General features: G+C 44.9%; 1 protein-coding gene across 1 annotated transcript in view; it reads right to left on the bottom strand.

The window, feature by feature from the left end:
• LOC124613770 (hemicentin-2-like) overlaps window positions 1-16,853 on the bottom strand; it is a 653,652-nt gene that overhangs the window by 145,557 nt on the left and 491,242 nt on the right. The window contains exon 6 of the mRNA XM_047142487.1: window positions 2,325-2,476. Within this exon, the coding sequence (XP_046998443.1) occupies window positions 2,325-2,476 (152 nt within the window). The remainder of the gene's footprint in view (window positions 1-2,324; window positions 2,477-16,853) is intronic.

Genomic DNA, 16,853 nt, shown 5'->3' with positions numbered 1-16,853 from the left:
GGGAGCACTTGCAAAAGCTGTTCCTCACATTAGAGACAGAGTGTTAATGAGAGAATTTCAAAAACAATGTGTGCGTGTGTGTGAAATTTTGCTACAAATCTGGGAAAAATTGTCGCAGTGGTTGGGCAAAGCATCTCCTTGTCCATAAAAGTGATGTTAGTGCGTTGTGAACGTATTTTCTCGACTGCAAACGCACTTTCCACCAGGAGGTTTTGTGGTGTCACCGCCAGACACCACACTTGCTAGGTGGTAGCCTTCAAATTGGCCGCGGTCCGTTAGTATACGTCGGACCCGCGTGTCGCCACTATCAGTGATTGCAGACCGAGCGCCGCCACACGGCAGGTCGAGTCTAGAGAGACTCCCTAGTACTCGCCCCAGTTGTGCAGCCGACTTTGCCAGCGATGGTTCACTGTCTACATACGCTCTCATTTGCAGAGACGACAGTTTAGCATAGCCTTCAGCTATGTCATTTGCTACAGCAAGGCGCCATATTAGGTAACTACGAATGTATTCTGAACAGATAATATTGTGAATCATGTACCGTCAAGAGCGACGTTCATCATTAAGGGATGAAAGTAAAATATCAAACTAATTACGTCCGCTTTCTGAATTCTAACTCCTTGTCATGTTCCAGACCTCACGTCAGTTTAGTTCTTCCCTCCTCACGTCAGCCTGCGTGAGCCCAAACGCATGCATTTCGGCCCCCATTCCTAACACGGTGTTGGCTCTTCTGCCAACACAACAGTTTTCACCACCTGTTCAGATCGTAAGCAAGGAAACCTACCAGTGAATTATAATGCGTGTGAGGGACAGCGCGCCAGAAGGAGAGCTGAATTGTGGAATAACTAGACTTGGATGTTGCGTCGTGTGAATGCGCCGGCCATGCACCGCTCCTCGACAGTACTGTCTGCCAAAACATCAGACTCCCGTTGTTCTCCATCCACCCTGTTTCCCGGACCTAGTCCCAGCAGACAATTTTTCCCCTGCCTAAAGTTAAAAACACGTCGAATAAATGAAGTTAACAAACCATAGGGGAGATACAGGACAGTTCTTTCTAGAGATGGGTGAAACGATGAGAATGGTGTATTTCCAGTGGACAAGTTTGATGGTGTCAATGCTTAAAATGCAGTGCAACGAACAATAAGGATGTTGTAGGCAAAGGTCCGTCTTTTCGTGAATATCCCTCCTAGAGTGTTGTAACTTTTCTGTCTGCAACCATCCTAACTGGGAATATCAGTCTGGACCAATAGTTGCTCCGGCAGAGGTCACTCCTACATTTATACTATGTTGTGTACATAGTTCCGCGTAGTCAGCACGTACACAACTTTCCCACTAGAGCGCGCCCTGCTAAGCACAACAGGCAGGCGCAGCGCTCGTCCGTCTCCGCACTACGAGATGGCGCTTCCTTAGAGACGGACCAAATTCTGCTTCCGCCGATTCGCGTATTAATATGTAACAAAGCCAATGCGATTGCTGCTAACGTAGAACCTATTCTCCTCGCGGATGACACTCGCGCAGTGGCCGACTCGAGTGGCCGAGCGGTTCTAGGCGCTACAGTCTGGAACCGCGCGACCGCTGTGGTCGCAGGTTCGAATCCTGCCTCGGGCATGGATGTGTGTGATGTCCTTAGGTTAGTTAGGTTTAAGTAGTTCTAAGTTCTAGGGGACTGATGACCTCAGAAGTTAAGTCCCATAGTGCTCAGAGCCATTTGAACCATTTTTGAACTCGCGCAGTGATACATGAATGCGCAAGGTATTATAACAAGTGTACAGACCTCCGAGTAGTCAGTCTCCATTAGTCTGTACCAGTCTGCATTTGTCTTCACCAGTCTGTACCAGTCAGCATGATTGTGTACCAGTCTATAGTCAAGTTTCAGTCTGCACCCAATAAGATTATCATATTCTTGTACATATCCACGAAGATAAATTTATAGACACTTTGTCGAGTATCAGAGATACGTGAGAATAAGATTAACGTACCAAGACCAAAGGAACTTCAGATTGTCAATTGTAAACAGCATCCAGAATCAAGTTACGTAATGTCTATGCTTTTTACTACTTTAATAAATGTGTGTGAAAGTTAATCAAGTTCTGTTTAAAGTTTGTCACCGTCAATCTGCTACTCTAAGCGTGCAAATGGCATTTCTATCGTCTGACCTAACGGCAGAAGATAAACACGCCACAATAAGACCACGAGACATATTGCTGACATTAGCCTACTTCGTTAGAGCGACAAGTCAAATAATCTGATTGTGTGTGTACCGAAGGTCTTACAGTACGCACACCACATACTACTATTTATTTTAGTTGCTGTTTGGCGCTTACCGTCTCTTTGGAGTGTTGGGACCTCTGCCCATTGAACCACCAGGTGATGCGCGCCGGAGGTCTGGAGCCGGAGGACTGGCACAGCAGGTCGTAGCGGCGGCCGGCAGACAGCGGCTGGCTCACCCCAAGCAGCCGCACGTCCAAGGGTTGCACTGCGAGCAGAGAGTCTAGTCAGCAGCCGTAGTTAACTGTGCTAAAGTTTCTCAGCGCTGAATGATGTGTGTGTGTATATACAGGGTGTTTCAAAAATGACCAGTATATTTGAAACGGCAATAAAAACTAAACGAGCAGCGATAGAAACACACCGTTTGTTGCAATATGCTTGGGACAACAGTACATTTTCAGGCAGACAAACTTTCGAAATTACAGTAGTTACAATTTTCAACAACAGATGGCGCTGCGGTCTGGGAAACTCTATAGTACGATATTTTCCACATATCCACCATGCGTAGCAATAATATGGCGTAGTCTCTGAATGAAATTACCCGAAACCTTTCACAACGTGTCTGGCGGAATGGCTTCACATGCAGATGAGATGTACAGCTTCAGCTGTTCAATTGTTTCTGGATTCTGGCGGTACTCCTGGTCTTTCAAGTGTCCCCACAGAAAGAAGTCACAGGGGTTCATGTCTGGCGAATAGGGAGGCATATCCACGCCGCCTACTGTATGTTTCGGATAGCCCAAAGCAATCACACGATCATCGAAATATTCATTCAGGAAATTAAAGACGTCGGCCGTGTGATGTGGCCGGGCACCATCTTGCATAAACCACGGGGTGTTCGCAGTGTCGTCTAAGGCAGTTTGTACCGCCACAAATTCACGAAGAATGTCCAGATAGCGTGATGCAGTAATCGTTTCGGATCTGAAAAATGGGCCAATGATTCCTTTGGAAGAAATGGCGGCCCAGACCAGTAATTTTTGAGGATGCGGGGACAATGGGACTGCAACATGGGGCTTTTCGGTTCCCCATATGCGCCAGTGCTGTTTATTGACGAAGCCGTCCAGGTAAAAATAAGCTTCGTCAGTAAACCAAATGCTGCCCACATGCATATCGCCGTCATCAATCCTGTGCACTATATCGTTAGCGAATGTCTCTCGTGCAGCAATGGTAGCGGCGCTGAGGGGTTGCCGCGTTTGAATTTTGTATGGATAGAGGTGTAAACTCTGGCGCATGAGACGATACGTGGACGTTGGCGTCATTTGGACCGCAGCTGCAACACGGCGAACGGAAACCCGAGGCCGCTGTTGGATCACCTGCTGCACTAGCTGCGCGTTGCCCTCTGTGGTTGTCGTACGCGGTCGCCCTACCTTTCCAGCACGTTCATCCGTAACGTTCACAGTCCGCTGAAATTTTTCAAACAGATCCTTTATTGTATCGCTTTTCGGTCCTTTGGTTACATTAAACCTCCGTTGAAAATTTCGTCTTGTTGCAACAACACTGTGTTCTGGGCGGTGGAATTCCAACACCAGAAAAATCCTCTGTTCTAAGGAATAAACCATGTTGTCTACAGCACACTTGCACGTTGTGAACAGCACACGCTCACAGCAGAAAGACGACGTACAGAATGGCGCACCCACAGACTGCGTTGTCTTCTATATCTTTCACATCACTTGCAGCGCCATCTGTTGTTGAAAATTGTAACTACTGTAATTTCGAAAGTTTGTCCGCCTGAAAATGTACTGTTGTCCCAAGCATATTGCAACAAACGGTGTATTTCTATCGCTGCTCGTTTAGTTTTTATTGCCGTTTCAAATATACCGGTCATTTTTGAAACACCCTGTATGTGTATGTGTGTGTGTGTGTGTGTGTGTGTGTGTGTGTGTGTGTGTGTGTGTGTGCGTGCGTGCGTGTTCTGAGTGAGAGTTAAAGTACATGATAGGAGAAGCAAAACGCTCCGGTGAAGCGCAGCGAGCCATTCGCGTGATAACTGTGAATGTATAGCTACAAGCCGCCACTGACTTAAGCGTAAAACATTGTTCTAGTTATGTCAAATGCGTTCGAAGTTTGAATTTCGAGATTAATTACTTATCGAACTCAGTTAGAATTTCACCCATTGTCTATCTCAAGCTGAAATACAATAGCACGTGATATGCTGCAATTTACGCTCGCATCTGTTGAAAGACGGCCGCTTCCGCAAGAGCGTTCGTCACGCCGCTGGGTCGCGCGCCACGCTATGTCATTTGTTAGCTCTAAGACGAGCCGCCTGTTGGCGAGTTGCATCTTTGCAAGACACTGAGAGGTGTATCTTAATAGGAAGCACAACCTCTGACCGATGCCGGCCAATATGAGCCCTGGCGGTGCAAATATCGGTTTTGACGCCTCGGGCAGCTGTGCACAAAGCACTCTTGTCCCTGGCGGTTCATCAGATGGTCGTGTTTTAGACGCTTATCATTCTCTTTCGTGATGTGCAAATTCAGCCAATATCTAACAGGATTGCGACGACGTCGAGATACGGTGAAGTCGCAGACAGCGACGAGTATTGAGTGCATGTACATACATAGATACATACTCCCCGCAAGCCACGTACAGTGCTTGGCAGAGGGTACACAGTACCGTTACTAGTCATGTACCTTGCTATTTCACTTTCAAACAAAGTGAAGGGAAAAGACTGCTGTATACATGACTCTGTATGAGCCCTAATTTCTCGGTTGTTTTTTTTTTTTTTTTTGTGGTTTCAGGTCGCACAGCTACAGTGGTCATTAGCGCCCAGACTAACTTATGAATGCACTGCGAGGCACAATGTTAAAACAGCAACTAAGAAGGACAATACTATAAAAGGCACAATGACAGGCAATGGATTAAAAGAAAACAGCATAATCAAATGTCCTTAGACAGGTTTGTCAAGTGGATAAAACGAAGAACGCGAGCAGCTGCTCCTGGGTCATCCGCTAAAATTTCAGCCAGAGTACATGGCAGGCCAATATCAATGCGCAGTGTATTAAAATTCGGACAGGACGTTAAAATGTGGCGTACCATCAGCAATTGCCCACGTGGGCAGAACGGCGGTGGCTGAACCGGCAGTGTCCAATCCGTAACCGGGACAAAACGACCTCCTCCCGCCGGGAAGGGCGTGAATAGGTCGTCCAAGCCGCGGGGAGACGTTTCAAGGCCCGAAGCTTGTTTTCAGTAAGTGTAAACCAATCGGCCTAATTTCTCGTATCCTATCTTCGTGCTCCCTAGGGGAAATGTATGTTGGCGTCAGGAGAATCGTTCTGCAGTCATCTTCAAATACCGGTTCCCTAAATTTTCTCAACAGTGTTCGTCGAAAGAATGTTGCCTTTTGCCAGGGATTCTTATTGAGTTCACGAATCATCGCCTTAACACTTGTATGCTGTTCGAGTCTACCTTTAACAAATGTAGCAGTCCGAATATGAACTGCTTCTATGTCGTACCTTAACCCGACCTGTTGCGGATCCCAAAGACTTGATCAATACTCAAGACTAGGTTACGTCACTAAATTAGTACTTGCTTTCAGGTTCTGCAGAATTATGTTAATTTTCACGTTGCATTTGCATACGAATTTGCAATGGATAACGTCAAGTTTTTATTCTCTCTTTCGACCTTATCACCAATTGGCTTAGCCGTGCGAGAATGGAAGTAATTTACATACAACTTCTTTCACTTGTAAGATCATGTTTTGGAAGCATTAATTTTAATTTTTCTTTTTGTTATGTGGTTCAGTGGGGATGTTAAACAGAGTGATCTGTACTTTTTATTTATCCATGACGGACAACATCAAGCATTGATCAGCCAGAACATTATGGCTACCCACTTAATACTTCATACGCCCAATTTGGCAAGGCTAATGGCGGTGACACGGCGTAGCATGAAAGCAATGGGGCATTGATTGGTAGGCAGCTGTAGGAGTTGGCACCACATCTGCACACACAAGTCACCTCATTCCCGTAAAGTCCGGGGAGGGGCCGATGAGCTCTGGCTCCAAGTTACATCACATCCCAGATGTGTTCGATCGGGTTCATATCTGGCGAGTATGGGGGCCAGCACATCAATTGGAGCTCGCCGCTGTGCTCCTCGAACCGCCCCGTCGCTCTCCTGGCCTTGTGACATGGCGCATTGTCTTGTTGAAAAACGTCAGTGCCGTCGGTTAACATCATGGTCATGAAGGGATATATGTGGCCTGCAACCAGTGTACGATAGTCTTTGGCCGTCATGGTGCCTTGAACAAGCCCCACTGCACCCATGGATGCCCATGTGAATGTTTCCCGAAGCCGCCATAAGCTTGTCTTCGTGCTGTAGTACAGGTGTCAAGGCGCCGTTCCCCTGGAAGACAACGGATTCACGCATGATGGAGAAGATATCGGAATTCATCAGACGCTCTGCTACTCCACCAACGCCCAGTGCCGATGGTCACATACCCATTTCAGTTACTGTTGACGACATCGTAGTATTAAGATCGGCACATGGATGGCTTGCCGGCTGCCGACGCCCATGGTTAGGAGTGTTTGGTGCACTGTGTGCTCAGTCACACTTGTATTCTACCTAGCATTAGGGTCTGTTGATGTTAGTTCCACCACAGTTCGTCGTCTCTCCTGTTTTACCAGTCTGCCCAGCTTATGGTGTTCACATGTGTAATGACGGCTAGCCGCCCAACCCCACGGCGTCCGGACGTTGTTTCACCTTCGTTTCGCCACGTGTTGAAGAGACGAATCTCAGCACTCCTCGAACACCCGACAAGTCGTGCGCTTTCCGAAATGCTCGTGCCGACCCTCCGTACTATAACAGTTTACCCTCGATCGAACTCAGATAACTCGCTCGCATTCTCCGTTCTACACAATGACAGCAGCCTCACATCGACCTAAAATCGACACAGATCTGTCCAGACGATCACATGCTGAAAGTGATAAGGGTAGTAAGAATTGCCATGGAGAACGTTCCACACGGTCGTCTGGGTTACCCTGTACTGGCGGGCCAACTGCCTGGTACTGACACGTCGTTTCACCTTAAACAATGTTAATCACATTTTCCTCCAACTCTGGTGCCCGAACATTTCGGGTACGTCCTTCACGTTTTCCTGCTTCCTGGAACGACCCTGTCTCAGACAAACGGCGAGATATTGTTGCAAACACTGAATGTTGTGGTTGTTGTCGGCGGGGATAGGTCTCCTGATAGAACATTGCTTCTCACCGCCCGTTGTCATTTGCCTTTCCGTACGTAAACACCTTGTCGGCAGGCTCTCGATTCGAATACAGTACAATTGTGTACAACGCTGTGTCACACTTTACAAGATGAGTCAGCAAGAGAAGTGAATCTGACGCAACATTACCTGGTACTATAGCAGGAGAGGGCTTTGGGGCGTGATGTATGAGGAACAGTACTACCTCGTAGGAGGAAACTACGCATACTGAAGAGTGGCTGCATGGTATAGCACGTATTAGTACGTAGTCTCTGTAACAAAGTGTGATCTAATAAATGGTCTCTAGCATGGAAACCGTGCATTTCCGCACCCTGCAAAATGTTCTCAATCACTGACTGACTAAACCGCCGAATCAGAAAAGCGCCCACTGCAGGCAGACGCAGAAACTGAAGCTAGCTCTCTACGCAATCTAGAAAGAGCTTCCACGACACCGTATATTAAAGGCGAGAGGGTGCTTATACTGTTCGCATTCTGTTAAAGTATTAGTCAGCGTCGGCCGGTGTGGCCGAGCGGTTCTAGGTGCTTCAGTCCGGAACAGCGCTGCTGCTACCGTCGCAGGTTGGAATCCTGCCTCGGGCACGGACGTGTGTGGTGTCCTTAGGTTCGTTCGGTTTAAGTAGTGCTAAGTTCTAGGGGACTGATGACCTCAGATGTTTAGTCCCATAGTGCTCAGAGCCATTCGAACCATTATTAGTCAGCCTCGAAAAAATTTGTGTCTCCGTCTCGAACTAGATTTGGACCGATTGTATTTTCATGAAAGAATGATTTAGTGGTTAAACTTTCCTCGTTTATATGTGGTTTTATCTTTGTATGACTTCGAATGGTCATTAAACTCATGTGGACGTAATTTTATGTTCTTGCAGTTGTGCTCGATAAGTGAGTACTAGACTCCGCTGACTTCGATTCAAGTATTGCACCCTTCTTTTACTTAATTTATTCATTTTTTTCGAGACTTTCATGGAAGTAACGTTCAGTTTCCACACTTGACATTTCATCATTCACAGTTGATTGTATGCCCGCTACAATTTGCCGCCGGCGGGGAATAAAACCAACAGGGACATCAAGATAGCATTACAAGCAACGAGGTAAGGAAACATTCACCTGTTGGGCTAGTGAAATTGCAGCAAGCTTGCTGGATTTTCTCGTAAGGACTGGTTAACGCAGCCATCCACGTTTAACAGTTCGTAAAGATTAATTTGCACTGTTGTCATGTCCGACGCAGTAATCTGTCGCTGCTGGATTATTCTTCATATCTCAAGCTAATTAGTTAATCGGTTAGATAGTGGTGTAAGAGAGGATTCACTACACATTACTGTGCGTCCATATTTGAAGCGTTCGTAAAACTCCTTTATCGTTGAGTTGCACGCAAATGCCTGTAAATGGTTTCCACTTGGATACAGCAAAGCTTTGACAATATTTTATGCGTTATGGTTAATCACTTTGTTCCGTCGTTTTACAACTTACTGGAATCTGACGACCTCATTGGTCGTCTGCCGGCGACTGATGCTTTCCATTGGCGGGAAAAAGACACAACAGCACACTACTGACCCTCACTACATCTCAACTGAGGAAAGTCTCCCGCCCTCCATTGGTTTATGAGGGAAAGAATTCGATACTCTTTGAACACACTCCATAACGTTTCCTCACCTTGTCATGTACATGAAACGCCATCTGTGGTATTCTACCTTGCGATGGCAGTGGACGTAACGTCTATGCTCATCAGTGCAGGCATCAATGAGCAGGTAAGCCATATGCATTATACTGACTAACATTTACGTCAATGATAAAAGATAATTTAGACGTCATCAAGTAATTGGTAAATTCAGAACTGAAAGAAGATTAATTAAGATTTTCATGACCAGGCTTCCGATGTGTCTAAAAAAGGCCTTTTGGGACCAATGTGCATCCCCAGTTTTTATTATCACGGTCACAAATAGTCTTTTAATGTGAAAAACCATTAAAAAATTAGCGCAGCTCAGTGCAAAATGGAGAGACGTGTGTTGTGTATTACTAGCACAGGTGAAACAACAGATTGTTGCGGAAGACGTGACTATGACAGTAATGAAAAAGAAATCTATGTGGGGAAGATATGTACCCATGTGGTAAGTACTAGGTAGACCGAGAGAGGCAGAGTTGACGGTAGAAATTGTGTACATGAAACCAGAAAACATAAAGGAGTGACCCGGATGCGAATTGTCGAACTCTCCTCCCTCCTGCCAACCTCATCATCTCAGAGTTGCACTTTTATGTCCGTACTGAACGGAAAAATCTAAAGGGGGCTATAAATGCCCAATGCCGTAATGACAATAAATACAGGGTTGTTAAAATTGAACTTTCGCTATTTAAGCCAATGTAGACGGGAAACTATGAACCATGTTGGTATCCAAATTTATAGCTGTGATGTTCAGACTGTACGCTGTGCCGGCCGTTGTGACCGAGCGGTTCTAGGCGCTGCAGTCCGGAACCGCGCTGCTGCTACGGTCAGGTTCAAATCCTGCCTCGGGCATAGATGTGTGTGGTGTCCTTAGGTTAGTTAGGTTTAAGCAGTTCTAAGTCTCGGGGAGTGATGACCTCAGATGTCAGGTCCCATAGTGCTTAGAGCCATTTGAACCATTTGAACTGTACACTGTGGGAATTTCGTTGTTAGTAGTGTGGTTTGAGCCCAGCTGTTCCGATGCACAATGGAGTTCATCTAGCATTGCTCCTTAGCTCACTCGGGACCTCCGTAACAAATTTGGGGAGAAACGAATCGTTGGCCTATCATTTTCCTCTGTGTGACCACCAAGAACACTAGATTTGAAACCGTGCGATTTCAGGCTGTTGGATTAAATAAAGTTCAGTGTTTATAAAAGGGGTACTAACGGACGTTTAAGGCTAAAGATGAGGAGAGCATGAGATGTTTCTGTCTTCCCAGGCTTTCGCGGATGAACATGATTGTCATATTGAGATACACTTGTAATCTGGACTGTAGACATTTTACGCAATTACCAAATGTTAACAACGACAACATCCAAGACATTAACAAAGGCTAAAGAGTGATATTAAAATTTTAGCCTCGAAGGATATCAATGATAGGTTTCGCTGATGACATTACTAGCCTCAGAGAAAAATGTAAAAGTAATGAGAAGTAGTAGAAATGAGAACAGAGAAAAACTTAACATGAAAATAGTGATAACGACCTAGACGAAATTAAGGAATTCTGCTACATTGGAAACAAAATAACCCGTGGCGGCCAAATCGAGGAAGATACACGAAGCAAACTAGTGCACGAAAAGGGAGCATTCCCGGCAAATAGAAGGGTACTGGAGTCAAACACAGACCTCAATTTCAGGAAGAAATTTCTGTGAGGTTAATTTTGGAGCACAGCACTGTACGATAGCGCATGGACAGAAGGAAAACCGGAACAGATGCGAATCGAACCGTTTAAGATGTGGTGCTGGTGAAGAAGTGCACTGGTAAGCTAAGAAACGAGGAGGTTCTCCGCACAATCGGCCAAGAAAGAAACGTATGAGAAACACTGACAAGAAGAAGGGACAGAATGGTAGAACACGTGTTAAAGCATCGGGGATTAACCTCTATGGACCTAAAAGGAAGTGTAGAGGGTAAACACTGTAGGGGCAAGCAGAGATTGGAGTACATCTAGCACATAATTAATGGCGTAGGGTACAAGGGCTATCCTAAAATGGGTGGCGCAGGAGAGGATCGTCGTGGGCAATATCAGACCAGTCAGTAGACGACTGACTAAACAAAAGAACCCAATCAGGTGGAAATTAAAATCTCTTTGCTTCAATGGTTTGTTCTTTATTTCTCTCCCAAGTGCCCTTACACAGGTTTCCACAAAGTTTCATCGTCCTATGACCACTCGTTTTTCTTGAGGACCCTGTGGAGTAGTGGAACCTAAATTGTAAACACGTTGTAGATCAGTGGAAGTACACGAGTGACATTACAAGAATTGTGTGTCGACAGCACTAATGTGTCGAAGTTGTATCCTACAGGACTTATTAACTCCAGTGCAGACTGTCCAACAAAACGAGGCCTTTTCGAAATTTGCCGTTGATGGCGTTGTCCACGCACGGTGCCTCGACCACTGTATTTACAAACAATATCTGCCCATGCTAGCGGGCCCGTCGCATCGAATCGAGTTCGCTATTGTGCCTCAGGAAATTGAAGCATTAGCCCGAAGGGCAGATCACTTCCATTTATGCAACGGAATGATCGCATGCGGCTTTTCCCACAGGAGTTAAATTTCCATTATAACGGAGGCGATAGACCGAAATTCATGTTGATGATAATGGCGTCGTGCGTGCGCGCGCTCAAAGCAACGTGTGATCATGAATATTGCATACAACAATACTTACGGCAGGAGTAATTGCGTTACCACGCCCTGCGGCTCGCGAGCTGCGGGGACTATTAGCTGCACGTGGCGGCCACTTAAGGGGAGTATCTGGTCAAAGCAAGGCACGTCAAGCGTCACAGCCGCATCGCCCCGCGACCGATCCATCGATCACGGCCCCGAGAAGCGGTTCTTACATCGATGTTAATAGGAGGGAACCACTTTGACCAGACAATCTTCTTTCGGAATAAGGACTTAGAGCAAAAATTACACTATGCTGCATTCTTTTAAAAAACCTTGGAACGACGTTTTATGACTACAAGATCATGTTTAAAGTATTTTTCACTCTAATTTAAAATTGGATTTTGGTTTTTCAGCATCACGTCAGATTTTTGTACAGATCATGTCTGAAATTTTAGCTGCAATCAAATCTTCTTCATGTAGACAATATTTTAATAGCATTAAAAATAAATTATTTACTTTGTAGCCTTCTATATAATCACTACACATTAGCTTAGACAATTGTACATTTTCGCTTACATTGTTAATAATTGTAACAAAAACGCTACACATGTAAAAAACTTAATTTCCCGTCCGTGACTTCACTGAATTAAGTTCCTTGTGACATGGAGCGAAACCTCAATTCCTTGATTGCCTCCGATTAGCATAAACCAGTAGTTAGTTATCATTTTTGCGCACCACTTTTTCTGGTATCTCTTTCTCACCGACTTGATGTACTTGTGTAACGGTTCTCCTTGTTCTACACAGACATAGCCAGAAGTTCGCAGGGATAAACTAAGGCTGGCCTAAGTGGCCGTGCGGTTAAAGGCGCTGCAGTCTGGAACCGCAAGACCGCTACGGTCGCAGGTTCGAATCCTGCCTCGGGCATGGATGTTTGTGTTGTCCTTAGGTTAGTTAGGTTTAACTAGTTCTAAGTTCTAGGGGACTAATGACCTCAGCAGTTGAGTCCCATAGTGCTCAGAGCCATTTGAACCATTTGGATAAACTAAATATGTGAATGTTACGTCCTAATATAATGAAGCACGAAAACTGCGAAATGCATTACATTCATCTTTCCAATTTTCGCGTTTTCAATTCCTCTACACATATCTGGTGTACCATGTGTAGTGCCCAGCTTTCGTCTTGATCGCCACGCCTTATACCAAAGTATGCATAGTAGACATTTTCACTAAACTGTTAATGTCCTGTATTTATTTAGCAATAAAGTAGCTACCACAAAAGCAACAGAATACGTCTGGGTTATTCAAATAGTCGAGGAAATTCATTTCTAAGAAACTGCAAAACTACATTTAACAGCACAACTATAACTTCTCATTATTATAGAACATGCCAACAACAACAACACCAAGCCAGATAGGTGTGACAAATGGTGAGAAGTATGTACAAGTACCACAGGTATCTAAAACAATATTTCTCTTACCTGAAAAAACAAGCAAAAAAAAAAACCGTGGAAATTAGATTTAAATGAGAAACGAGTTTACTCTGTTCGTCAAAGACCTATTCGTAAAAAGGAATAAGTTAACAATAGATCTGAAATCAGCACAGAAACGTACTTCAGGAACAGTGACAATTACGCAAATATTAAAAGTCATGTTACATAGTGTTATTATTAAATACGGATCGTTACCGACCTAATCTTCAGCAATAGTTTGGCGGGTATATAATTGTTACTCCAAATTTAGCCAGCTCACCTGTAGAATGAATTCTCCGCGTCATTGTAGTGTTATGACTACCGGTACTGGTTATTTAATCATTTCTGCTGGTACCTGAGCCAACGGCCTTGCCACAGCGGTAACACCGGTTCCGGCCAGATCACCACAGTTAAGCGTAGTCGGGCGGGGATAACATCTGGATGGGTGACCATCCGGTCCGCCGAGCGCTGTTGGCAAGCGGGGTCCACTCAGCCCTTGTGAGGCAAACTGAGGAGCTACTTGACTGAGAAGTAGTGGCTTCGGTCTCGTAAACTGCCACACGGCCGGGAGAGCGGTGTGCTGAGCACATGCTCCTCCATGTCCGCATCCAGTGACCCCTGAGGGCTGAGGACGACACGGCGATGGGTCGGTACCGTTGGGCCTTCCAAGGCCAGTTTGGACGGAGTTAACCTTTTTTTTTTTTTTTTTTTGTTTTTTTGTTTTTTTTTTGTTTTAGCTGATATCTGAAGGAAACAGCGATCCTAGATAGAATGCGTATCTTGCATACAGTACGGTGAACTTACGTTTAATAATCAACAAAAGCAGTCGGCCAACTATTTACCACTAACAAAAAAAGTCTTCAGAATTTATGCAAGTCCCAAACAAGAAAGATCCAATAAACAGCCGCAGAAGAGTGAGATATATTTTCTCTTTGGAATCTCGGATGGTGTAACAACAGATATCCGAATTAAATGGACGGAGAAATAACCACATTTTTTAAATCTCCATATCACACCGTCATTGCAAAAGCGTGGGAACAGAGACTGAAACATACATCATGCGCAACGGTTAGAATATTTAACGGAAAAATAATCTTAGAAATAAACAAGAGAGATATAAGAAATGGAAAGACATGCAAACATCGGATATTCGCTGCTTAATCAATTAAAACTTCACCCCAATGAGACTCTAATAAGTACTATCGAAGGCAATACTTTTATCAATTTAGCTATCTAACTATGAATCAAATCTTCAACATTCTGGTACCTGTGTCTTACACTTTAAGATTTCCACAGGAGTACTGCAGCGGAATTTAATCTAGCTCGGAGTCTGACCTCAAAGAATAGAATGCTTTTATTCAAAGCTATTTCTTCCGTGTAGGTAAAAAGGTATAATTCTTTCAGATATTACTCTTAGGAAATAAGTTTGTCGAACGGAACCATAATGTCATTCAGCATTCAGAACTAGATAATATGAAGCTCAACCTCGAAAGGGAAAAGAATAGGAATGGAGAATCACCGTGCTGTTCGCAAAGGAGCCGTTGTTCTAGCCGCGTTAGTTGAATAAGGAAATCACGGCAGTACAAATGAAGATTGACGGAATGCGATTTGAATCCCACTCAGTCTGAATGTGATTCCTGTGCCTTTACCGTTGTGCCACCTCACTCTGCTAGCTGTTACAATACTGTAATTTGGTAAAGTGGAGTATAACTGTGAAACAGGTACTATTCAGTTTCATAAAAAGAAATTATTCGTACTCCGGAGGTAGCGTCTTTGATCAGTAATCAAAATTCATTGGTCCATGGTTCAAACCTAGCCGCTAATTCAGCATTTAGCAACGGTGTCCTAGGACTTCCTCATAGGGAGTCACACTAGTTTTGCGAACGGCCTTGTCAAACAGGAAGGTGGCGTAGACAGCGGTTCCGGACATCCACTTGGCAGCAGTATGGGAAACTGGCCCTAAATGTAGAAGAATAAGCAATGGTCAACAGTATAAGAATGCTGAAGACAAAGGAAACCACTACAGTAAAGACACGCATTTCGTAACCACGGGGTATGTGTCATGTGGCTGAAGAAGTGTCGTGATGATCTCTCCATTGCCGAAGGATTCTGGTTTATTCAGCCATGCTCCTCATTACACGGGAAACACAGGGGGGATGTGATCATGACTAAAGGACTGAAAAACCAGTCAGAGCGTAACTTCTACGTTTCGGAGCATGGAACATCAGAAATGTGAATGTAATGGGGAAACTAGAATTCCTGAGAGGGAAATACAGGGCTATTACAAATGATTGAAGCGATGTCATAAATTCACTGTAGCTCCATTCATTGACATATGGTCACGACACACTACAGATACGTAGAAACAAAGTTTTGTTCTGCTGAAGCCGCACTTCAGGTTTCTGCTGCCAGAGCGCTCGAGAGCGCAGTGAGACAAAATGGCAACAGGAGCCGACAAAGCGTATGTCGTGCTTGAAATGCACTCACATCAGTCAGTCATAACAGTGCAACGACACTTCAGGACGAATTTCAACAAAGATCCACCAACCGCTAACTCCATTCGGCGATGGTATGCGCAGTTTAAAGCTTGTGGATGCCTCTGTAAGGGGAAATCAACGGGTCGGCCTGCAGTGAGCGAAGAAATGGTTGAACGCGTGCGGGCAAGTTTCACGCGTAGCCCGTGGAAGTCGACGAATAAAGCAAGCAGGGAGCTAAACGTACCACAGCCGACGGTTTGGAAAATCTTACGGAAAAGGCTAAAGCAGAAGCCTTACCGTTTACAATTGCTATAAGCCCTGACACCCGATGACAAAGTCAACCGCTTTGAATTTTCGGCGCGGTTGCAACAGCTCATGGAAGAGGATGCGTTCAGTGCGAAACTTGTTTTCAGTGATGAAGCAACATTTTTTCTTATTGGTGAAGTGAACAGACACAGTGTGCGAATCTGGGCGGTAGAGAATCCTCATGCATTCGTGCAGCAAATTCGCAATTCGCCAAAAGTTAACGTGTTTTGTGCAATCTCACGCTTTAAAGTTTACGGCCCCTTTTTCTTCTGAGAAAAAAACGTTACAGGACACGTGTATCTGGACATGCTGGAAAATTGGCACATGCCACAACTAGAGACCGACAGCGCCGACTTCATCTTTCAACAGGATGGTGCTCCACCGCACTTCCATCAGGATGTTCGGCATTTCTTAAACAGGAGATTGGAAAACCGATGGATCGGCCGTGGTGGAGATCATGATCAGCAATTCACGTCATGGCCTCCACGCTCTCCCGACTTAACCCCATGCGATTTCTTTCTGTGGGGTTATGTGAATGATTCAGTGTTTAAACCTTCTCTACCAAGAAACGTGCCAGAACTGCGAGCTCGCATCAACGATGCTTTCGAACTCATTGATGGGGACATGCTGCGCCGAGTGTGGGAGGAACTTGATTATCGGCTTGATGTCTGCCGAATCACTAAAGGGGCACGTATCGAACATTTGTGAATGCCTAAAAAACCTTTTTGAGTTTTTGTATGTGTGTGTGCAAAGCATTGTGAAAATATCTCAAATAATAAAGTTATTGTAGAGCTGTGAAATCACTTCAATCATTTGTAATAACCC

The sequence above is a fragment of the Schistocerca americana genome, chromosome 4, assembly GCF_021461395.2.
Source record: "Schistocerca americana isolate TAMUIC-IGC-003095 chromosome 4, iqSchAmer2.1, whole genome shotgun sequence".
Taxonomy (NCBI): Eukaryota; Metazoa; Arthropoda; class Insecta; order Orthoptera; family Acrididae; genus Schistocerca; species Schistocerca americana.
This window is presented reverse-complemented; position numbering and strand designations above follow the sequence as displayed.